The sequence below is a fragment of the Lissotriton vulgaris genome, chromosome 10, assembly GCF_964263255.1.
Source record: "Lissotriton vulgaris chromosome 10, aLisVul1.2, whole genome shotgun sequence".
Taxonomy (NCBI): Eukaryota; Metazoa; Chordata; class Amphibia; order Caudata; family Salamandridae; genus Lissotriton; species Lissotriton vulgaris.
In genome coordinates this window covers 1,016,989,635-1,017,014,002 of record NC_141698.1, presented here as the reverse complement: position 1 = coordinate 1,017,014,002, position 24,368 = coordinate 1,016,989,635, and the positions used below count along the sequence as shown (strand labels likewise).

Sequence of the window (24,368 nt, the reverse complement as noted above, 5' to 3'; positions counted from 1 at the left end):
GGGGTGGAGTCAAGCGACACCTCCCGTTCTAGCGCTAACAGATGTGCTTCCACTCTGTCAACCTCAGCACGGCCCTCACTCTTCTTCCCGGAAAAAAACGATAGTAATTTCCCTCTGAGGACAGTTTTGTAGGCTTCCCAGAGGGAACATTTTGAGTCCACCGTACCGACGTTTTCTTGAAAATAACTATCAGCAACACGCACAATCTCCTTTTTGGTGCAGGGTCCCGCAACCGCCAAGCGCTAATAGGTGCAAATCTAGCCACGTCACGCCCGCCGAGGTCCAAACCAATCCAGACCGGCGAGTGATCCGAGACCCCCGTAGCCAAGTGCCACACCTCCCGGATCCAAAACACCTGTGCCCCCGGCACCAAGACATAATCTATCCTGGAAAGGGACTTGTGTGCTGTCGAAATGTGTGTATATTGAGATTCACCTGGATTTTTAAGCCTCCACCTATCAATCAGACCAGTAGTTTCCACAAAGTCGGTCAACCATCTCCGGGACGGCAACAAAGCCAGAGCCGGACACCTATCAGCTTTACCATTCATAACTGCATTGAAATTACCGCCAACAACCAACACCCCAACAGGCAACGTCAAAAAACATCTTGCACAGGTCCTGAAAAGTATTGGTCTGAAGGGCCGGTGGGACATAAACAGACAAAAAGGTCACAGTCCTCCCTTCCCATAGCCCCGAAATCCCAGCATATCTACCCCTATTATCGGTCCATGTGGCCTGGATGGCCAGCGGGAAGTAGTTCTTGACCAAAATCCCAACCCCTCTCGACCCAGTTGTGAAACCAGCATGAGTGATCAATTTGTATCCCCCTCTGTGTAGTGCCATGCATCGCTTTCCCATGAGGTGAGTCTCCTGCAATAACACCACATCTGGGGAGTGCCTCCGGATCAACTGGCCAACCATACCTCTCTTGATCTCATCCCCAAGCCCATTCACATTCCAACTCAGTGCAGAAATCCCAACCACCCTTTTAACGGAGGACAATACCAAGACGTTACAGAATCGACTGACGGAAACCAGTGTAAAAAAAAACAACATACAGTAAAACTAAAACAAACCCCGAACCCCCCCATAATTATCCCTTCACCCCTGCATACAGCTTACGCTCATCCCCAACTAGCAGTGTGCCTGTCGCCCCCAGCTAATCTACAAAATTCTAAAAGTAGAAAACATAGGAGGGATTACGAGCGGGCCCACCATCTCCCCCTCCCCAAACTCTTTGTGGATATACCCGCACCATAAAGCATCCCCAAAACAATATAAGCACAGATCTGCAGGAACTCCTATCGCTGGCCCCCGCTGAAACGTCCCCCGAAACAACTATCTACAGCCCACAGATAGCCTCACGCTAAACTACGTCATTGTTCATCGGCTTCCCCCTGATCGCGGGACTCACGGTCCGGCCACTGACCACTATCCAACCAGTCCGCAGCCACATCAAGATTATCAGAGAACCAGGCCTTCGCATCAAGTTCCACTCGAAGGCGGGCGGGAAACATCATGGGGTACCTCATGCCTTTGTCTCTCAGTTTCTTCTTGATCGATAAGAACCTCTGCCTTTGCTTCTGCACCGCCTGAGTAAAGTCCGGAAAGAACAGAAGCGCCGCATTCTCGAATTCCAGGGGATCCACTGCACGAGCCGCTTGCAGGATAGCATTCAGGTCACGAAAGTTAAGGACTCAAGCAATGATCGGTCTTGGGTTCGCCCCAACCCGAGGCCTGCCACCCAGTACCCTGTGGGCAAGTTCCACCATAAAAAAACTTACTGAGGCCCTTAGGTTTAAGATGATTGAGGATGAGGTTCTCCATAAACAGATCCGTTGCCTGCCCCTCCGCCTTCTCCGGCACTCCCAGGATGCGAACATTGTTGCGTCGAGCCCGCCCTTTGTATTCATCAAGCCGACGATCAGTAGACTCCCTAGAGGACCTAAGATCACGCACCTCCTGCTGCAGCTGGTTCACATCATCAATAAGGCTTGTTGTTTTGACTTCCAACGATTTAACTTTCTCGTTCGCCTTCGAAAGGTCTGCCCTGATCAGCCCCATTTCTATTGAAACAGTGTCCAGCTTGTTATTAAGAGTCTCCATCTTCTGGCCCAGGGACGTCCGGACCCCAGTGATAGCCGCCATGAGGTCTTTTAATGTCGGTTCCTCCCCCGCGGAACGATCGTCGGAGCCTCCACCCGGACCCTTCAGAGCCAATCTTGCGGCAGTATTTTGCAATATCTGGAGCCTAGAGAAAAGTTCTTCATGGAACGTTTTGTTTTGCACCATATACCTACGTATCTACGATAGGGTGTTTACACCATCATTGACTAGCATTGAGCTTTATGTTATTTAACTTGTACCTGTGTATCTAAGACACTTACCTTGTAAAGCGCTCTGTTACCGGCAAGGGTCTTGTTCACTGTATATAAAACTTTCTAAATAAATAAATGTGTTCTATTTACGTGACTTAGATGTATTGCTATTACAAATAACGATGGCTTCTAATTTTTTTTAACACTTAATACTTAAATAAAAGTTATTGTAATTTACAATGGCAATAGCTTAAACTTTTGTAAATAACTTTTGCGAAGATTATGTTGAGTGTATTTTATTGTGATGAAAATCCAAGAACAGAAGTGAAATGTTTACATCTTTTTGTGACATTTGTAATAAAGATTGAAACTTTGAGAGAACATATTTTAACCAGTTGTTGTTGAATGGTTGCACAGATTGATGCTGTGGTGGCACTGAGTGATGTTGTGGTGGTGCTGAGTGATGTTGTGGTTGCGACGAGTGATGCTGTCGTGTTCAGTGATGCTGTGGAAGCGCATACTGATGTTGTGGTGCCCCTCAGTGATGCTATAGAGTGAGTGTGATATATAGATAGAGTGAGGGCGATAGATAGAAAGAGTGAGGGCGATAGATAGAAAGAGTGAGGGCGATAGATAGACAGAGTGAGGGCGATAGATAGAGTGAGGGCGATAGATAGAGTGAGGGCGATAGATAGAGTGAAGGCGATAGAGTGAGGGGATAGATAGATAGAGTGAGGGCGATAGATAGAAAGAGTGAGGGCGATAGATATAGTGAGGGCGATAGATAGAGTGAGTGGGATAGATAGATAGAGTGAGGGCGATAGATGGATAGATAGCGTGAGGGCGATAGATAGAGTGAGGGTGATAGATAGATAGAGTGAGGGCGATAGATAGATAGAGTGAGGGCGATAGAGTGAGGGTGATAGATAGATAGAATGAGGGCGATAGATAGTATAAGGACGATAGATAGAGTGAGGGCGATAGATAGAGTGAGGGCGATAGATAGAGGGCGCTAGAATGAGGGCAATAGATGGATGTTATGTTATGTTATGTTATGCTAGTGATATTTAGAGAGCGCACTGCTGCCCAAGGGCTTCCTGGCACTAAGTAAGATATCCTCCTAAGGCCTAATCACAGGGTTACATAGCCACGTTTTCAGGGCCTTCCTAAAGGCAAGCAGCTCTGTGATGCCTCAGATAGTGATGCCTAGATAAAATGAGGGCAATAGATAGATAGAGTGAGGGCAATAGATAGATTGAGTGAGGGCAATAGATAGAGTGAGGGCGATAGATAGATAGAGTGAGGGCGATAGATAGAGTGAGGGCAATAGATAGATAGAGTAAGGGTGAAAGATAGCTAGAGGGCGATAGATAGAGTGAGGGCGATAGATAGAGTGAGGCCGATAGATAGAGTGAGGCCGATAGATAGATAGAGTAAGGCCGATAGAGTGAGGGCAATAGCTAGAGTGTGGGAGATAGATAGATAGAGTGAGGGCGAACTGCCAAGCCATGTCTTCCCTGGACTGGAAACAAGCATCCTGGGCTAGCACAAAGTATGAGAGTTCCACTCTTCATAACCCATACTAGTTTGTGCACACACCTAACACTGCAAGTTTCTGTACTTCGGTATCCTGACAAGTCTGATTGGCTAACCTAGAAAGAAAATCTTAGTTGTGCAGATGTCAAGACACATTGCGAGTTGCTACACTGTAGGAGATGTATTTCACACAGTACAAATCAAGTTTTGCATTTTTACTGCTAATAGCCTCAAAAGGTAAGTCAATATATTTTCAAATGTGGCGCATAGCAGAGTTCATACTGTGCGCAGCCGAAGATCAAGTGAGCAAACAGAGCCTCACTCTCAGAGCATGTCCAGAGAAAAAGCAAAAGGAGTGACCGTGGGGAGCCAGGCACAGATGGGAGGAGAAGAGTGTGGAGGGCTGAACACGCAGACAGAAGGAATCAAGAGTCACACAGTAGTGAAAGAAAACACAGACCACCGAGGTGGGTGCGGGGTGTTTAAGTGCAACAACCTGTTGAGCATACACAGGCAATGGCGAGCGAAAGGATGAGCATAGAAAGGGGATGAATAAACAGTATGTGAGAAGTTGGCCTGGTATATGATGTTCACTATTCTAGTGAGCACCTTGCACCAGTCCAAACAACCCTTATGGTGATGGTTGTAAAGTCAACCTTATAGACCAGCTATCCTAGTGGTAGCATGGACAAAGCAGTCTTAGGTCTTAGGCTAAACTCAAGAGGGCATGTGAAGCCAGCTGTTTTACCATATGTAACCCCTTTAATACCAAATGAAAGGACACCACACAGGATATATATAAAACATATATGTTATTTATTACTAGACTAACCCTCTGAACTCTTTATGAGGTCAGAGGCACAAGCACAATACAAGATATTCAATTAAAATACAATAAGTTGCACAAAATACAGTAGGGCCCTAGGGGCACGCTAAACCATATACTAAAGTAGTGGTATAAGGACAACTACACGGAAAGTGAATAGGCCTAGGGAATCGCTGGGGCTATGCTGAGCTACCAAGAGTTAGGAAGCAGGAGACCCACGGGATGCGTGTGCAGTGTCTAAACACACACGCACGTTACCATAGAGAATGAATGGGAACGTAAAAGAAGAAAACTAGTTATTTTAGGGTACTTCTAACTGGACTCGGTGAAAGTTACTTAAAACCTAGACAGTTGGATAGTCAATACCCACAGGAGCACCGAAGTACTCGCGTTACCTCACCCACAGGAAGCGGGTGCATAGGTGTCAAAGTGTGTCAGGTTTCGTCAACGAATCCTATGGAGCCTGGAAGAAAGATGCTGCAGGCGACTAGGAGAGAAGTGTCCGGGTGGATCCAAGGGTGGATCGAAGATGAAGAGGACCTGAAAGCAGAGGGGACAGACACTGAACCATATACTGAAATAGTGGTATAAGGGAGTGGCAGCCTTTGAAGTCTGATGCCGAGGCACAGACAAATGGTGGTGTGCTATGTGCACGTGGGGGGCGGGGGAGCGGCAGCCTTTGAAGTCTGATGCCGAGGCAGAGACAAATGGTGGTTTGTTATGTTGCTGGCGATGGCGTGCATGCGCATAGATCAAGGGTGGGAGGGAACGAACATATGGGGTGTGAGCGATAACGCAAGTAAGAGGGGAAGCAGGAAGTGAGGCCGAGCATGCGCCGGCGTAAGCAGTCTGCTGCTTTCAAGTCGATGCCAGCTTCGCGCTTAAATGCCTCACATGCACTGGCCATAAACCGCATTCCAAGGTCTTTGGTCGACTTTACTTTTCCCCTTACTATAATCTCGCCAGCAATGCACAATCACATTGGCTCAGCGAGACCTAAAAACTGCCGGTGCTCAGTACCAATCAGACCCGGCCCACTTAAACCCTGGCCACAGCTTGTTTTGTTTTTGCAGCGCACTATGCCCGCTTTCACTTTTAGACGGCCATCTTGTTTTTGGCAGGCACGGGTAGACTCAATGATTTACCCAGAATCACGGGATGCCGCCGCCGAGGCTCAAACTCAGTTCCCCAGCTCCAACGTCGGCAGCTTTAGCCATAAGGCCATATCCTCTCCCTATTGCATTTTCAATGCTTGTTTTATCATGGCAACAGCAGTCCCTTTCCGATTGCTACTGGCTTATGGTATAGAGTGGTAACAGTAACACCCCCGCCCAGCAGCAGCATTTTGCACGCCTTTCATCTGAAACATTTCCTTAAAAAGAAAGCAGGGGTCGCCGTTCATAGCGACTCGAACGATCACCCAGATCAGCCTCTTCGGGACTGACGTCACGGCATCAATAGCGTGTTATACCAGATCCATGTTACAACCAATAAAAAGCAAGAAGCGCCCTCTGCAGGGGGTTTGGGTTGTGGAGTGAGAACCTTTCTTAAACAAGTTTGGAGGGAATACGCCCCAAGGCAGCCTGGGGGGTTTCCACTGTACCCCAGAGAGGAAGTGTCACTTCCCTGCAGGTGTAAACCCCCCACACTGCAGCAGCCACGGGGAAGTCCCACTCGCCACTGTGGCCAGTGCACCCCGGGGCTCTATTCTGGGGGGACCCCTCCCCTGTTAATAGCAGGCAGAGGTGGCTAATTGTTTCACTCTGTTGCTATCACAATGGACATTAACAGCAGGAAACAACACCCAGCCTTGAACCCGGACAGTGGCGAGTGCCCCCAGGCGGTTCACAGCACATCTGTCTCGAGCAATGGATGCCTCGACTCTGCCCTTCCCCTGGGCCAGGCCTTACTGGCACTGGGGTCAAGTTTACAGCCCCCACTGGCTGGGGAGATGCGTGTCTTGTGTTCATCCATCGGTTGAAGGGTTACTTGATGGACGCTGTGTTCCTGATCTTGGAATGTTTGTGTATTTATGACAAGGATGAGGCGTAACGGCCAGAGTTGCCAACTACGGAGCTGGGGAACAAGGCTCGAGTCTCGGCGTTGGCTCGGCATCCTGTGATTCTGGGCAGATCACTGAACCTCACTGTGCCTCCCAAAAATGAATGCGTCCTCCGGTGAGGTATCTGGTGCTCATGTAAAAGGCTCCAATATCTTGTGTCGAGTTCGCGCTATATCAAACTGCAACAAACAAGGTCAGGCGCCTAGATGTAATAACTGGTCACTCCACACAACACTTTCCACGTGTCTCACACCTCATGTGCACGAGGTTCCCTCTGCACCTCCTAGCAACCTACTTTCATGTATCCCCAGAATTGCTGTATCTGATTTATGTTGTTGTATCTTGTGTCTGGTGGCTGTATCTGCTTTATGTTGCCTGTATCTTGTGTCTGGTGGTTGTATCTGATTTATGTTGCTTGTATCTTGTGTCTGGTGGCTGTATCTGCTTTATGTTGCTTGTATCTTGTGTATGGTGGCTGTATCTGCTTTATGTTGTTGTATCTTGTGTCTGGTGGCTGTATCTGATTTATGTTGCTTGAATCTTGTGTCTGGTGGCTGTATCTGATTTATGTTGTTGTATCTTATGTCTGGTGGCTGTATCTGCTTTATGTTTCTTGTATCTTGTGTCTGGTGGCAGTATCTGATTTATGTTGCTTGTATCTTGTGTCTGGTGGCTGTATCTGATTTATGTTGCTTGTATCTTGTGTCTGGTGGCTGTATCTGATTTATGTTGCTTGTATCTTGTGTCTGGTGGCTGTATCTGCTTTATGTTGCTTGTATCTTGTGTCTGGTGGCAGTATCTGATTTATGTTGCTTGTATCTTGTGTCTGGTGGCTGTATCTGATTTATGTTGCTTGTATCTTGTGTCTGGTGGCTGTATTTGCTTTATGTTGCTTGTATCTTGTGTCTGGTGGCAGTATCTGATTTATGTTGCTTGTATCTTGTGTCTGGTGGCTGTATCTGATTTATGTTGCTTGTATCTTGTGTCTGGTGGCTGTATCTGCTTTATGTTGCTTGTATCTTGTGTCTGGTGGCAGTATCTGATTTGTGTTGTTGAATCTTGTGTCTGGTGGCTGTATCTGATTTATGTTGCTTGTATCTTGTGTCTGGTGGCTGTATTTGCTTTATGTTGTTGTATCTTGTGTCTGGTGGCTGCATCTGCTTTATGTTGCTTGTATCTTGTGTCTGGTGGCAGTATCTGCTTTATGTTGCTTGTATCTTGTGTCTGGTGGCTGCATCTGCTTTATGTTGCTTGTATCTTGTGTCTGGTGGCTGTATCTGCTTTATGTTGCTTGTATCTTGTGTCTGGTGGCTGTATATGGCATATGAGGCCTGCTTCATACGTCAGAGGGCTGCACCATGGTGTATCCGGATATGCTTGGTGTATTATGGCTGTTTTTCGGTGTGATGCCTGGATTCCATGTATAAAGGCAGCATCCTTCATATGAAGAATCCATTCTGTGCATACACGTACTTAGCCTTTGACGCGTGTATCCCACGTGTGAGGCTCTGCCTCGTGTGTGTGATGTCTGTATCTGGCCTGTCAGCCGTGGTGTCTGTGTCTGGTGTCTGTATTTGGGGTGTGGGCGCTGCACTTATGCTCGGGTCAGTATACCCCTTTAACGTCATGGCTTCACCTCTTTTGACGTCGTTGTGGCAAAGCGTTTGTGACTTCACATCCTTATCTGGAGAAGAATTGACGTCAGTTCCCGTGAGGTCAGATACTTTCCGGCCTTTCACTGCTGCTTTTACTGACCTGTTCTTTTCAGGTCTGGCCTAGACCCGTCTTTTGCTCTCGGGAGCCCCTCGGACCGGTAACACCCCGATACTGGCTTCAGTGTAAATAAGGAATGTTTCTTTATTCATACACACTTCAAAGTCCCATAATTTGGGGGTATCACTGTACGACTCCCGCGTGAACCCCATTGTGGCAGCCCCCTTGGACCACCACGAAACGTCCGAGCTGGCGTCTGCAGTGCCTCCCCCATCCGCTGCGGACATACCCAGGATTACACAATGCCAGGCAGCCTGGGGTCATGAGCTGGGATTAATGGGAAAAACCGAAAGCAGCCCCCGGCTGTGGTGACGTCATGGGAGTGCAGTCCCGGGGCGGGGGCGGGTCTGAGCGGCCCTACATAAGATGCCAAGGCAGAGGAGGGTGGACAGCAGTGGCAGTGACCCCCAGCAACACCTGGAGCTCCAGCACTGCACGGAGCAGGAGGAAACACTCACATCTGGAGCTCTTGAATACCAGGGTACAGAATCTCCAGCACCTGGGGAGCCACAGGGCCACATCTGGAGCACCTGCGTCTTGGGAGCCAGAAGAAAACGCCTGGAGCATCAGCACCTCTGGAGGGGAAGGACAACATCTGGAGTCCGGCGCCAGAGGAACATATCCACATCTGGGGCTCAGCTCTCAGGAGCCCGGCGGCAGACCCCATCCCTTGTACAAGAAGCGGGGTCCGAGTCCTCGCCCTCATCATGGAGGCGGACCCCCAGCACATGAAGACCCTTTATGATGCCCGGGGCTTCCTGACGTCAGTGCCAGTGCTGGACCCGGAGGAGCTGGAGGGCGCCAGGAGGGCCTTCGAGGAGCTGGAGCAGGAGTTTGGTAGGTGCAGGGAGGACAGCCTTATCTCTCGGGGCTTATTTATGAGGGCCTTGCGTCATGCTTGCACCATGCTAAGTGGTAAATGCACGAGGCAAAGCCCCAAGCCAAATTTATGAAGCCCCGCAAAGCCACCCTGCGTGGCCCTGAGCGGCTTCACAAATATGGAGAAAGGCAACGCAGCGCAAATCGCTGCATTGCGTTACTCTGCGCCCGGAAGGCGTTCCATGGGCGTTGCTAAGGGTGTCGCAACTCATCGTTTTTGACGCAGATTTACAAGGTCTTGTAAATCTAGGAATGTGTTAAAATATTATGGCTCCCAAGGTGAGGCCTAACGAGGAGAAATATCTTTATTTGGTTGTATCTTGTGTCTGGTGGCTGTATCAAGAGTATGATTGCTGTATCTGCTTTATGTTGCTTGTATCTTGTGTCTGGTGGCTGTATCTGCTTTATGTTGCTTGTATCTTGTGTATGGTGGCTGTATCTGCTTTATGTTGCTTGTATCTTGTGTCTGGTGGCTGCATCTGCTTTATGTTGCTTGTATCTTGTGTCTGGTGGCTGTGTCAAGAGTATGATTGCTGTATCTGCTTTATGTTGCTTGTATCTTGTGTCTGGTGGCTGTATCTACTTTATGGTGCTTGTATCTTGTGTCTGGTGGCTGTGTCAAGAGTATGATTGCTGTATCTGCTTTATGTTTTTGTATCTTGTGTCTGGTGGCTGTATCTGCTTTATGTTGCTTGTACCTGGTGTCTGGTGGCTGTATCTGCATTATGTTGGTTGCATCTTGTGTATGGTGCCTGTATCAAGAGTATAATTGCTGTATCTAATTTATGTTGGTTGAATCTTGTGTATGGTGGCTGTATCTTCTTTATGTTGCTTATATCTTGTGTCTGGTGCCTGTATCTGCTTTATGTTGCTTGTATCTTGTGTCTGGTGGCTGTATCTGCTTTATGTTGCTTGTATCTTGTCTATGGTGGCTGTTTCTGCTTTATGTTGCTTGCATCTTGTGTCTGGTGGCTGTATCTACTTTATGTTGCTTGTATCTTGTGTCTGGTGGCAGTATCTGATTTATGTTGCTTGTATCTTGTGTCTGGTGGCTGTATCTGCTTTATGTTGGTTGTATCTTGTGTATGGTGGCTGTATATGATTTATGTTGGTTGTATCTTGTGTATGGTGGCTGTATCTGCTTTATGTTGCTTGTATCTTGTGTCTGGTGGCTGTATCTGCTTTATGTTGCTTGTATCTTGTGTCTGGTGGCTGTGTCAAGAGTATGATTGCTGTATCTGCTTTATGTTGCTTGTATCTTGTGTCTGGTGCCTGTATATGATTTATGTTGGTTGTATCTTGTGTATGGTGGCTGTATCTGCTTTATGTTGCTTGTGTCTTGTGTATGGTGGCTGTAAAGAGGAGAAATATCTTTATTTCTACTTGTTTTTAACTTTCCATGTGCGCTGCATTCTGCAGCACACCTAGAAAGAGTAAAATGCCTCTATGGATTGTTTATATGCTGGAAGGAGCCCCTTCCTGCGCTAATACAATCCTGCCTGTAACACAGGCAGTGCTGCACCATGGTGCAAGGGTGCCAGCGTTGACACTAGGCTGCAGAAACGGTGCCAGCGCAGGGAGAAAGGAAAACAATGCACCGTATTGGATAAATGCGGCACGTTCCTGCCCTTTTCCAGTGGCGCAGGACGGCGCAGGAATGTTTTTAGCTGCGCTGCTCGGTGCCACCATTCCCATATATAAGCTCCTCCGTTTAGAGGCCTCTCGGTGTAGAGACTAACCCCCCTCCTTGTGTCCCCTGCAGGCTGGGTCTAAAATGGGGTCGCAAGGTGAGCAAAAGAACAATGGATTGAACCCAGACCTCTTGACTGGGGGTGAATGTTTGATTTGCTTTGCATTTCGTCCATCATCTGTGTGTCTTTTGCTTTCTCACCCTGCAGGGAAGAAGCACGCCCAGTACAGCCTGCACAACGCCCACCTGCGCCTGCCCTGGGTACTGGGCCTCGCCACCCACCCGCACACCCTCCAGGCCATCACAGCTGTGCTGGGGCCCCACGTGGTCCTGCTGGACTCCAGGTTCATCTGTAAATACCCGGCCTCCGACGTGCCCCACCGAGGGAACAGCGCCCCCTACGTGGCCTGGCACCAGGACATCAAGTAAGTCAGACTGCGGGGTGCTGGCTCCAGGGTGGGGGAGGGGAGGGCTCAGCAGGGGTGATGTGTCTGATTGTACTTCAAGGGTAAGGCCAAAGGATGGCATTCCTGCCCCCTCAGCCTGGTTAGGTCTGATTATCAGGCTACCTGGTGGGCACCATGTGGTGTTAAATACACAGGGCGGTGCAGGGTGCACACACAGCATAGATTACAGCATCTTTCATCTAGGCAGTACATGACGGCATAAGGCTGGCTGCACTACCAGACACACATCACCCTGTGTCATCCTGTGCCCTCATGTGCCATCATGTGGCTTATTATGCCGTCATGCACCATCCTGTGCCATCATCTGCCATCCTGTCCCTCCATGTGTTATCCTATGCCCGTTGTATGCCATCATGTGCTATCCTGTGCCCTCATGTGTCACCCTCTGCCCTCATGTGCTATTGTGTGTCCTCTTGTGCCATTCTGTGCCATCATATGCCATCCTGTGCCCTCATGTGTCAAAATGTGCCATCCATGCCTTGATGTGCCATCCTGTGTCATCAATAGCCATCCTGTGCCCTCGTGTGCCATCCTGCGCCCTCATGGGCCATACTGTGCTCTCATGTATTATCCTGTACCATCATGTTCCATCCTGTGCCCTCATGTACCATCCCGTACCCTCATGTGCTATCCTCTGCCCTCATGTGCCATACTGTGCTCTCATAGGTTATTCTGTATCATCATGTGCCATCCCGTGCCATCCTATACATTTATGTGCCATCCTGTGCCCTCATGTGTCATCCTGAGCCCTCATGTGCTATGATGTGACCTCATGTGCCATCCTGTGCCCTCATGTGCCATTCTATGCCCTCATGTGCCATCCTGTCATGTGCCATCCTGTGCCCTCATGTGCCATCCTCTTACCCCGGGGTCTGCCGATATTTGGCTGACAGTGTCCTCCTACTTTTACTTCCAGGTATTGGGGCTTCGAGGGGGGCCCGGTGGCCTCAGTGTGGCTTGCCCTGGATGACGTAGACGCAGAGAATGGTGTCCTACAGGTTATTCCAGGTATGGATAAACTCCCATAGTCAATGCATGCATCACAACAGCCTGGAGCTGTAACACTGATTGGCTGAGAATGGGGGATGGGCTAATACTCTACTGTGAGCCCCAATGTAATCACATAGGAAGCTAGGACAGGGCTCCACAGCATGGGAAATAAAAAGGTCATCTCTTTACCTTGAGCCCCAATGTCGTGACATAGGGATCTGGGACAGGACTATACAGCAGGGGAGGCCATCAGTTAACCAAGGAGCCTCAATGTCGCGACATAGGGATGTGGGAGAGAGTTACACAGAATGGAAGACGGTGCATTCATTCACAATGAGTCAGAGTCCAGACAAGCAGGGGTGCAGCAGGCTAATATTGTTGAAGCCCTTGGGCCTTGACTCAGTGGTGTTGACAAAATGTCTACTTCTCTATCGGAGTCCACTGCTGTCCTGACACAGGGATGTTGTCTTTGTACAGAAAGTCTGGAGATAGAACGCGGGCTCCACACAGGTCCTGGCGCCCTCAGCACCATGTGGGTCACAACTATATCTCAGGATGGAGCAAGTTCATGCTGCTATGTACGAGCGCCCCAGTGTGATCAGAGGGATCCATGCCAGGGTCGGACTGGTAAGGGGGCTCTCGGCAATGGGCGATGGGCTGGTATCTGAGTTGCAGCTGTGGGCCGCTTTTTTGGGCAGCGTGGTGGCCGATATGGGATGACTATGCTGCTCCACCCAGTGGGGGCCTGAGCAGCCTTTGCGGAGGCAGATGGACCTCCGTTACCCCCCTTTTACCAAGGGGGCGGAGGTATCATTCCCAGTCTCCGGCTGGCCCCGCCCATTAATGTATGCAGATTGAGCTGGGGCAGGGGGGCTGAGCAGAAGTGGCCTCACTTATATTCAGGGGTGGTTCACCAGTGTAAACTATTCCAACAACACAGAGTCCTAGCAACAATCATCGCATTTTTTAAATCTTAGTAAAGTTAAGATAAAACACACCTCTCTTATAGAAATCCCCCAACTTCTTTTTATAACACTTAAAACACTGAAGCAATGTTTTAAAAAAAGACGGGTGCGGAGTTACAAGTCAATTGCATCACATTTATGCCGTTGTTGCGTCACTTCTGTGACTCAGCGGCGGCGTAAACCATGCACCACGTTGCGACTTATTCACAACCTGACGCATCTAGGGAGATGCGTCATGTTGTGAAGCCCTGCACCACATTAAAACTGCATCAGGTTTAAGGTATGCAGGGTGGGCGTTCCGTCGGAAGAAACCTCATAAAAGTGACGGTGTGAAATCTACAAGATTTCACAGAGTCATTTTTCCGAGGCTGCTGCGACGAAACCTTACGCCTGCTTCAACCAGGCGTAAGGAGTGGGGCAGCACGTTAGGTATGGGCGGTCCCTGAACATTGCTGGAGTAGCGTTGCGCCTGCGACATGACTCCAGCCATGCACCGACCTTACACCATCAGATGCGACACGCATCTGTCTATCCCTGCGCCACGGTGTGCTGCATTGTAAATGCGACGCATCCGTGGTGGCGCAAGGAGAATTGCGAATCGCATTGTTACTGGCGCATCACTGCTAATCTGCAAGGATGCGCCAGTCCTTGTAAATCTTCCCCGCAATCCGCAAATAGGGGCTCTTTTTTCAGGTTGCCCGGGCCAACTTTTTTCAAAGCCAATCAAACCCTGACCCGTGCTTTACTGTACAGCTGGAGCGGGGGGACACGAGGTCCTAACAGAGGGACGCTGCTTATGGTTCTACAGGCAGAGATGTCTTTGCCTGTAAACACGGGCACCACTGCCTTGAAAGAGTGATATTGGACAGGGTTGGCCAGACAGGGCTCTAGTAGGAGCCTACAATCTTCACCCAGATTAGTGTCAGAGGCTAGACTCCTGTGGGCTGGGGAGGCCTCGATGAAAGATCCCCAGGGTCCTCGCGGGGGTTCTAGTGTTCAGAGATGGCTCTCTCTTTATTTAAAAGCCGCAGTCCTCTGTTAGATGAAAAACATGCTTTACCACGCGTCTTTTCCATGCATGCCTTTACCACGCTTCCTTTTCCACGCAAATGCCTTTACCATGCAGTCTTTTCCATGCATGCGTTTACCACGCTTCCTTTACCACGCAAATGCCTTTACCACGCAGTCTTTTCCATGCATGCCTTTACCATGCAGATGCCTTTACCACGCAGTCTTTTCCACACATCCTTTACCACGCTTCCTTTACAACCCAGATGCCTTTACCACATAGTCTTTTCCACGCATGCCTTTACCACGCTTCCTTTACCACGCAGATGCCTTTACCACGCATGATAATTAAAGGTAAATGTGTGTATAATTATTGTGGGTGTGGCCCGTGCTGACACCTCATTTTAGACAGAGGCGGGGACTGCATGAGTACCCAGGCCAGGAATCAGTGCCCCCCTTACTCCAACCCTCTTTTCTTCTGCAGGAAGTCACAAACAAGGTGTCCTGGAGCACTGCACAGCAATGACCCCCGGAAACATGCTGTCCACCAATCAGGAGATTCCGCGGCACCTGGTGGATGCAGAGAAGGCGGTGGAGTGTCCTCTTCAGGCTGGGCAGATGTCGGTGAGTTCACAGAGCTCTGTCGTTTCCTGTACTCATGTCTCACAGTTGTGGTTATTCCCACAGGCAAACAAGCAAGGGGTTACTGCAACGTTACGAAGTAACATGAAAAGCCATGATACTGGAGCCCGGTGCATTGGGGTTGTCAGGCAGACCAGTGATTCCCCCACTTATAAATGAGGCAGCCGGGAAGTGGGCGGGGCCAAGACATCCATCAATTTATGGCACCGCCCTTCCCATAATGAGCCTTTTGTCTCCATTACTGTGTACTCACAAACCCCCTTAAAGGTGCCCCAGAACTGTGTACTCACAGCCCCCCTTAAAGGTGCCCCAGAACTGTGTACTCACTACCCCCCCTTAAAGGTCCCCAGAACTGTGTACTCACTACCCCCCCTTAAAGGTCCCCAGAACTGTGTACTCACTACCCCCCTCCCTTAAGGGTGCCCATGTACTGTGTACTCACTACCCCACCTTAAGGGTGCCCATGTACTGTGTACTCACTACCCCACCTTAAGGGTGCCCATGTACTGTACCTCCCTGTACCTACAGCTTTCTTTGAGGGTGCGCCAGCAGTGTGGACTCACAGCTTCCCATGACGGTGCACCAACCTGTGTACTCACAGCTTTCTATGAGGGTGCGTCAACTCTGTGTACTCTGTCCTCACAGCTCCCCCAGGTGCACTCACACTGTGTACTCGCAGCTTACCATAGAGAAGCGCCCACACTGTGTACTCACAGCTCCCCCTGGGCATGCACCTGCACTGTGTACTCACAGCTCCCCCTGGGGTGCACCAGCACTGTGTTCTCACAGCTCCCCCTGGGGTGCACCAGCACTGTGTACTCACAGCTCCCCGGGGTGCACCCGCACTGTGTACTCACAGCTCCCCCGAGGTGCACCAGCACTGTGTACTCACAGCTCCCCGGGGCATGCACCAGCACTGTGTACTCACAGCTCCCCCTGGGGTGCACCAGCGCTGTGAACTCACAGTTCCCCCTGGGCATGCACCAGCACTGTGTACTCACAGCTCCCCCTGGGGTGCACCAGCACTGTGCACTCACAGTTCCCCAAGAGGTGCACCAGCACTGTGTACTCACAGCTCCCCCTGGAGTGCACCAGCGCTGTGCACCCACAGCTTTCCTTGGGGTGCCTCAGGACTATGTACTCAGTTTCCCCTTGAGGTGCACCTCAGGGCGCTGCCTGTCTTTTCTCTGTCCTATATCCAGTGCTTAATTTGTGCCTGTGTTTTCCAGTGCTTTTCTGTAAACAAAGGCACATATGTCTGAGAAACCACCATATGGTGGCAGTGTGTGTGTATTTTTAACTAAAGTTCATTAGTAGAGAACTAAATGATTTAATATAGCTTTAAAAAAATGACAAAACTTAAAGGTAAAAAAGTGACGCGGGCAGTGCCAGCTGCAGTAGACCAGTGAGTAACACATTGGGCCCTGGCACTTACATTTTTGGCAGATAAGCACGGCTCATATCCTACATTTCTCTCGTCAGATCCACGACGGACTGACAGTCCACGCCAGTGAACCCAACACGTCCCACAGACGCAGATGTGGCTTCGTTATTCGCTACGTCCCCACCACAGCCTACCCCGTGGAGGTGAGTACAATCCTCTCCTTCATACTGTCTGAGTATGAATGTGTGTCAGTGGGATTATTAGACGACAAGAGTGACAGTGTGGACTGTATGTGTTTGTGTGTGTGCATCCACGCACGTGTTTTTGTGTGCGTGCATTTCTACTCGTAACTGTGTGTGTTTGGGGTTTTAGATAGTTTTGGTTGTTAGTTATATAAGAGAGGCAGGTTTGAAGGTTCATTAGTTTGGGGATTTAGATCGCTTTGGTTGTTAGTTATATAAGAGAGGCAGGTTTGAAGGTTCAATAGTTTGGGGATTTAGATAGTTATGGTTGTTAGTTATATAAGAGAGGCAGGTTTGAAGGTTCAATAGTTTGGGGATTTAGATAGTTTTGGTTGTTAGTTATATAAGAGAGGCAAGTTTGAAGGTTCAATAGTTTGGGGATTTAGATCGCTTTGGTTGTTAGTTATATAAGAGAGGCAGGTTTGAAGGTTCAATAGTTTGGGGATTTAGTTAGTTTGGGTAGCTAGGTTGTTCTATAAGAGAGGCAGGTTTGAAGGTTCAATAGTTTGGGGAGTTTGATAGTTATGGTTGGTAGTTATATAAGAGAGGCAGGTTTGAAGGTTCAATAGTTTGGGGATTTAGATCGCTTTGGTTGTTAGTTATATAAGAGAGGCAGGTTTGAAGGTTCAATAGTTTGGGGATTTAGATAGTTATGGTCGTTAGTTATATAAGAGAGGCAGGTTTGAAGGTTCAATAGTTTGGGGATTTAGATAGTTTGGGTAGTTAGGTTGTTCTATAAGAGAGGCAGGTTTGAATGCTAGATAGTTTGGGGATTTAGCTAGCGATGGTTCTTAGGCTGTTTTGAAAGAGAGGGAAGGTTTATAGTTAGTTATTGATGTAGAGTACACTCTTTAGAAATTCGGTTGATCATGCCCTTTTCTCCTTTTCTACATGACACCAGTGTAGGTCCTTCATGATAAGGTCTTGTATTCTCCCACGTCTGAATGCCCTAATTTTAATGCACTTCTCTCCTCTCTGATTCCAGGACCCGGAGCGCCCCCGATCCTTCCCCGCCACCGTGCTTGTTGCAGGGACAGATGAATTCCAGCACTTTACAGATCATGCACCCAACTTTTTCTCCAAGACCTTCTGACACCTCTGCAGAGCATCATCAGGAGACACCTTCCTCTCTTCATGTAGTTCATAACTGCCAGTAACATGCTGCTGCATGGTGCAGGTTCATTCCTGATCTCAGATGGAGCCCTATAGGTTCAAATATGTATTTCCTCTTTTTTAACATCTTGCAGTGAGCCTCAATATTGTCTACAATAATGTTCGGATGGTAGGCCAAAAGGTGCTGCAACTGTTACCGTAAAACAAACAATTGCGGTTTCAGAAATTGATAATGTGAATTCCTTTTTGCACTGCACTGCACTTTCATTAGAAAACACACGCCTGCATCCTCTTGGAATCTCAGCTGCCTGACTATATGTAAATTTTATTTTATTGATGTTTATTTATTGAGCTAAACATACAGCTGGAAGACAGATTTACAGTCAAAAGTGCGAATGTCTTTTTGTATTCTTTTTCTACAAAAGTAAAATAAAAATGTATCAATACATTATGGATAAGAGTACCACTTTTGATTTTCAACACATCTTGATGATTCCAGCTTGAGAAATATGTAACGAGGAGGCTGGTCTCATTTTAAGCATGAATTTGGACACATGCCGGTACATAAGGAACTCTAGATCAATTTACTTCGATCTAGAAGTCTAGGGGATGTCCCATTCGGACCATCTTCAGCCTTCCTCATCGCCACTGGCCTCACTAACAAGCCCGCATTGTTACATATCGATCATTGAGTGACTATATATATACATATGATATGATTGACATAAAAGAGGGGATATATCCTGTGGTAATGTTGCAGTTTTCATGCAGGATGCCTCTGACAAAGAGCTCGAGGCCCGAAACGCGTCTGCACTGGACTACTGGGTACATGTAAATTTAAATGTAAATTGATACTGGTATAGCGCACTACTCACCCACAAGGGTCTCAAGGCGCTTGTACAAATACCGCTGTGGAACCCATCCTGGTTTTCCCTGTGAGGCGTCCACTCCTGGGCACCCCCAAGGTGGAGGCCAGGCATCCTTAGCGTTGTGGGGACCGTTATGGAGATTAAGCAAGCTATTGCCCAGAGTTGCAGAGTGGGACTCCATGATTGGATTAGGCACCGAGGCGAGAATTATCAGGTCTGTGGAATTTATGAGCCCAAGACCCGCCGAGGCAGAAAATTGAACCCTGGTCCCGGGTAAGACCTCTGCATCAGGGTCTGCCGCTCTAATCATTGAGCCACACTTCTCATGTACATGTGATTCACTAAAGTTTTTCTTTTTAGAAATAAATCTGCTGCGAGCGCACTTCGTCTGGGGGCAACCTCTCTCCTTTGCATATATACATATATAAATATATATATATATATTGGTAACAGACCCATTGAACTATACCACCACACACAAATGTTACTAGAAATGGCTGAGTGGTGTTTGACAAATAATGTATTTATCTTTGACAGACTCCATTATAAACAGCTCCAGGGCTTAGCCATGGGTACTTGCTTCTCCCCCAGCTATGCGAATCTGCATATGGGCTGGTGGGAGGAGCAGGTTCTGAGAGTACAACATAAAGATATCATGAAAGACAATGTGGTGATGTACAAAAGGTTCATTGACGATATTTTTATCTTATGGCAGGGCAGTGTCGAAGAAGCAGAAAGATTTGTGTTGGCTCTGAATGAAAATGTTCTGAACCTAAAGTTTACATGTAACACCAATGATGCCATTATCCAATTCCTTGATTTAGAACTATTTGTACAGGATAACAAAATACAGACACGCACATACAGAAAGCCTACCGCAGGGAATGCCCTTCTGCACTCACACAGTTTCCATCCTACACCACTGAAACAATCTATTCCCTATGCTGAGTGCCTTAGAATGACACGTAATTGTAGCACGGAAGAAGGGCTCTCCAATGCCAAACAAGAGTTGTTTGAAAGACTCAGGGATAGAGGGTATACCAGCAGCAGTTGCAAGAGAGCTGATGACAAATGTAAAGGAAAGAATAGGAAAGATCTCATCTTCCCTAAGACCACCAATAAAAACACAACAGCTTCCAATAGTAAGGACCCTCCTAGATTAATAACGGGTTACAATAGATACCATAGTAACCTACGAAAGATCCTGAGAAGGCATTGGCCCTTAGTCCGGGGAGACCCAAGCATAGGTGAATTGGTGGGCACTAGTCCCTTAATCACATTTAAAAAGGCAAAATCCATGAGAGAAGAGTTGGTCTGCAATGCGCCTACCCTTAGAAAGACCAAAAACTGGTTAGATTCCCAGAGGGGCTTTAAAAAGTGTTCAAAATGCAAAGCCTGCACCTATGGTGTGAACACTACAAAAGTGCAAGTCCCCTTCAGGATTAAACCTTACTTTTTGAGGGATGCATTCACGTGCAAGACTGACTTCGCAGTGTATGTGCTAGCATGTTCATGCGGTAAAAGATATGTGGGCTCCACCATTCATCCAGCCCACGTACGGATCTTGCAACATTTGCGTGCAATTTCCAACAATGATCCTACGTACCCCGTAGCGAGACACATTCATGAAACCCACAATGGCAATGCTAAAAACATTCAATATTTTGTAATTGATAGCATTCCCAAAAATGTCAGGGGTGGCAATCGCCCTTTGGCACTGCGCCGCCTGGAGTCCAGGTATATCATACTCCTGAACTCAAAGATCCCATTCGGCCTGAATGCGGACGAAGCCTTAAGTGTCCACCTATAATAAGGAAATCAGAATACACCCTTAGCGCTTCCTTTCCCCCTAGTACCATTCGATGAACATCTGCAGTTCAACTACCACACCTTTCACGGGTTACTTATGGGCACATTAGAGCACCTTTCAGACACAGTTATAGGTCTGAACACACGGCACAATTTATAGTTTTTTCCTTTTATTTATTTTAATTGTACACTTTAGTGCACATTTAGAAAACACTTTGCCCTGGTTATCCTGCAATTACCAGCTCTACTTAGAGTATGACCATGCTTATGCCTATGCCCTTGTAGGTTGATGTGATTTTACAATATGATTTTACACAAATACAAATAAGCAAGCCGCTAAGCCCACTAGGGCAGTATTTCAGAAAATAAACTTTTAAGCGAGTACATGCGCGAGGGTCTATGTCGGGGATTCAGATACTATGTTGCAACAGTAACGGCGGCAAAAATACACGAATATTTACTTTGTTAGCCGACCATGACACCAGGCATGAAACACGTGCGCAATATTCCTGAACCCGGTTCAGCGCGAGGCATTGTTTCAATCCGTCTAAACTTCAAAGCTGCCCTCAGAGCCGGCGGCGATGATAGCTTTTGCAACATTGTAGCCGTAGGAAAGACTCCAATGGTTTAACGTGCAGCAGTACTTACCCGGGGAGATTCTCAGGTCCCAAGCAGCAACAACGGGGATCATAGAAGGCGAACCAGCCCGCCCCCACACAAACACGCTGACATGGTACACACACCAGCGTGACACATGGGAGACTGGGATGCACAGGCAAACCAGTTGGTCTACCAAGTTAGGACCTTATAAAGGGCACATCCATGGCAGGCACTCAGGGCAAAAAAGCGGCAAAAAGTGTTAACTTATTATTTAAACACAGAAATGGCAGCAAATGTTTTTTAATTTACCTTTTCAACAGCAGTGAATTGTAACATGCTATTTGATGAAAAGGTTGTTATTACTATAATTTTGAACACTTGTTTAGGTGATTTACGCACTTTTAATTCTGTTTTGTAAAAAACATTTCTGCAATGAATACTCGTTAATAAGGATGGAGAAAAGACTCTGTGCAACATCCCAGATTTACCATTATGTAACCATGGTAATACCTGGTCTGAACCTGTGTGTTAATTGTTAGACACGCCCATATCTCCACAGTATATATGTATGAGCTCATTTTGAATGCAGATGTAGTGAACAAGGCGGCAACGCCGAAACGCGTCTAAGCAGACAGTGAGTAAATAAATCGAGTTTGGATTGAGATTCATGGTGTCAGCGCCTTCTTCGTATCGGATGAGTTTGGCAAGACTGGATATATATATATATATATATATATATATATGTATATATATATATATATATATACACATACATATATATATAAATGAAACAATTTCTCGCCACACGCCAACACGTTTGCAACCCTTCTCCGGTTGAGAAAATGACGATGAGCAAAAACCTGTTCTGGTGCCAGATATTTGGTGCTTTTATTGATGTGATCAAGTCCGGGTTCCCCGGACGAAACGCGTCATGATGCTGCCCATTTTGGAATAAAGCACATTTTTTCATCCTTCGCTGTGGTCTGTACCTGTTTGTGCTGGTGTTCGTTTGGATCCGTGTACTGCAGGAATGTGGACTTCGATATATATATATATGAAACAATTTCTCGCCACATGCCAACACGTTTGCAACCCTTCTCCGGTTGAGAAAATGACGATGAGCAAAAACCCATTCTGGTGCCAGATATTTGGTGCTTTTATTCGTGCATTCAAACGCCCAGCTTGTCCGCCATATGTATATATATATTTTCCATAAGATAAGTGTTGCCTGTAACTTTGGCGCTGTTTGACGAATCTTCACAAGACTTTCCAACGAAGGGTCACGGTGAGTCTTGTTGTGCATGGAAAGTTACAGGGAGATCGGTCAAGTAGGGGCTGAGAAATAAGGGGGTCAACAAAGGTGCCTTTTCCATGCTAATTCCCCTGAACTCTTTAGACAGAGCTGCAGCCCGAACTGCTATTATTTGGTGTAAATCCATTCAGTTGTTGTTGAGAAATTTAAGGAAACCAAATTTAGATATCTCCGATTGCTGGCTAATTCACGAATATTAACGAGCTTGTGCAGAGAACGGCATAACTGATTGGGGCTGCCAACACTTCAACCAGGAAGTGTTAACAGCCATCTTGGGACTCTGCTTCTGCCGAGTCCCCCCCCAAAAAATTTAAAAAAAGAAAAGAAAAGGGGACTGGGTAGGGATACCCTGACCTCCAAGCCTTGATCTTGGGGTCCCAGAGGGACCCTGCAGGGTAAAAAAGCATTTTTTTTAAATGTGTTGCGAATTTATAGCAAATATGGCAAAAAAAAGTGGGGGCTCCAGGTCTTGTTCATACAGCAGTAATCCACGAGCCAGCCTGGAACGCGGAGGCCTTGAGTTACCCCTCGCAATCCCCATTAGGCACACTGTGTGCCCAGGGCTCCCAGGTGAAATGGCCAGGCCCAGGGGGATGGGGAGCTCGTGCCAATAATTGGTCCGGGGAAAGGGTCCTGCAGCCCACCTTCCCCATTTGTTTATGGCTGGGGAATGGGGTCCCCAGGGCCTAAATTGGCCCAGGGAGGTGGGCCATGAAGACCCCCGCCCCCATTAAAAATGTATATATTTATGCCTGGGCTCGGTTGGATGGGAATGCCAAAATTGACCTGGGCAGGGGGCCACGTGGCCTCCATCCCCATTCAGTTAAGGCTGGGCCCTGGAGGATGGGGTACCCAGGGCCAAAATCGGCCCGGGAGGGGGGCTTAGTGGCAGAGTGTTTGTATGGGTGTGTGACTGTGTGTGTGAGTGGTTGTGTAAAAAGCAGCTGTGACTCCCAAGACTTTCGATGCCGCTTGGTGCAAACCACCTCTAATTTACCTTAATATTAGCTATCAAAATAGCGAGGCAGGCGCTGGAAGTGGAAAAGCGAAGAACAGTTTTATTACTCCAGGAGAAGAACACATCACATCAGACACCGGGGCTATCATCAGGAGGTGCTCTAACTGCATCTTTGTGGCATGGCCATTTATACATTTCTTTCGTCAGTTTATTGCATGGTCAAACATCCTTGGAATCTCAGCCTTAAGCTAGTTCCCACATAAACCCAGCAGCAATCGTCCCCCACCTAGATGTAACACATGATCGCTATCTCGCAGCTGGACATTCCGACAGGATCTAAAAACATGTGGGATCGGTCATATCTAAGGGTTTTGGGTTATTGATTTATTCAGGCCCCTTTGTTGGTGAAACAAGCCCTGCCGTGTGTAGGCAATAAATAATGTCCACAGGGCTCGGTTTGTGCCTGGGACCCGACTGAGTGGCCAGGTGCAGGGAAGGAGGTTATAAAAGGGGGCTTGCCTGTGCATGGAGGATGAAAGGACAAGTGGGTTTGGCGCAGGAAGTGACTCCGGGGCATTGTCAGGCTGACACGGTTTTTACAACCCTAGTACGTGTGTTCAGGCTTATTCAGGGTGCTGTGGATGATTGCGAGGTCAGGGTGAATCATGGGTGACTAGCAGGGAATGAAAATGGCTTTGATATCTAAGATGGTTGTTGATTACGTGCACGTAGAGGCCCTTGCTACGCAAGATGATGCAGACAATGTTTCACGATCTTCACTCTGCTCTCAACAGTGACTGTGGCGAACATAAATGAATGCCGCTTATGTATACTTAAGGTTTATCGATTTCCACAGTTCCCAGTTTTTATACTAAGTTAGTTCATTTCTGTTCATATCTGTTGTGATGATGTACAGGTTGACA

At 47.7% G+C, this 24,368-nt stretch overlaps 1 protein-coding gene across 1 annotated transcript; it reads left to right on the top strand.

Annotated features, from left to right (window-relative positions):
* The first annotated feature begins 9,224 nt into the window (after positions 1 to 9,224).
* LOC147689206 (phytanoyl-CoA dioxygenase domain-containing protein 1-like) lies at positions 9,225 to 17,877 on the top strand. The gene is made up of 6 exons (XM_086940029.1): positions 9,225 to 9,354; positions 11,295 to 11,511; positions 12,470 to 12,561; positions 15,001 to 15,140; positions 16,641 to 16,745; positions 17,770 to 17,877. Exons 1-6 carry the CDS (start codon positions 9,225 to 9,227, stop codon positions 17,875 to 17,877), a joined length of 792 nt encoding a protein of 263 aa, XP_086796155.1.
* The last annotated feature ends 6,491 nt before the right edge of the window (positions 17,878 to 24,368 follow it).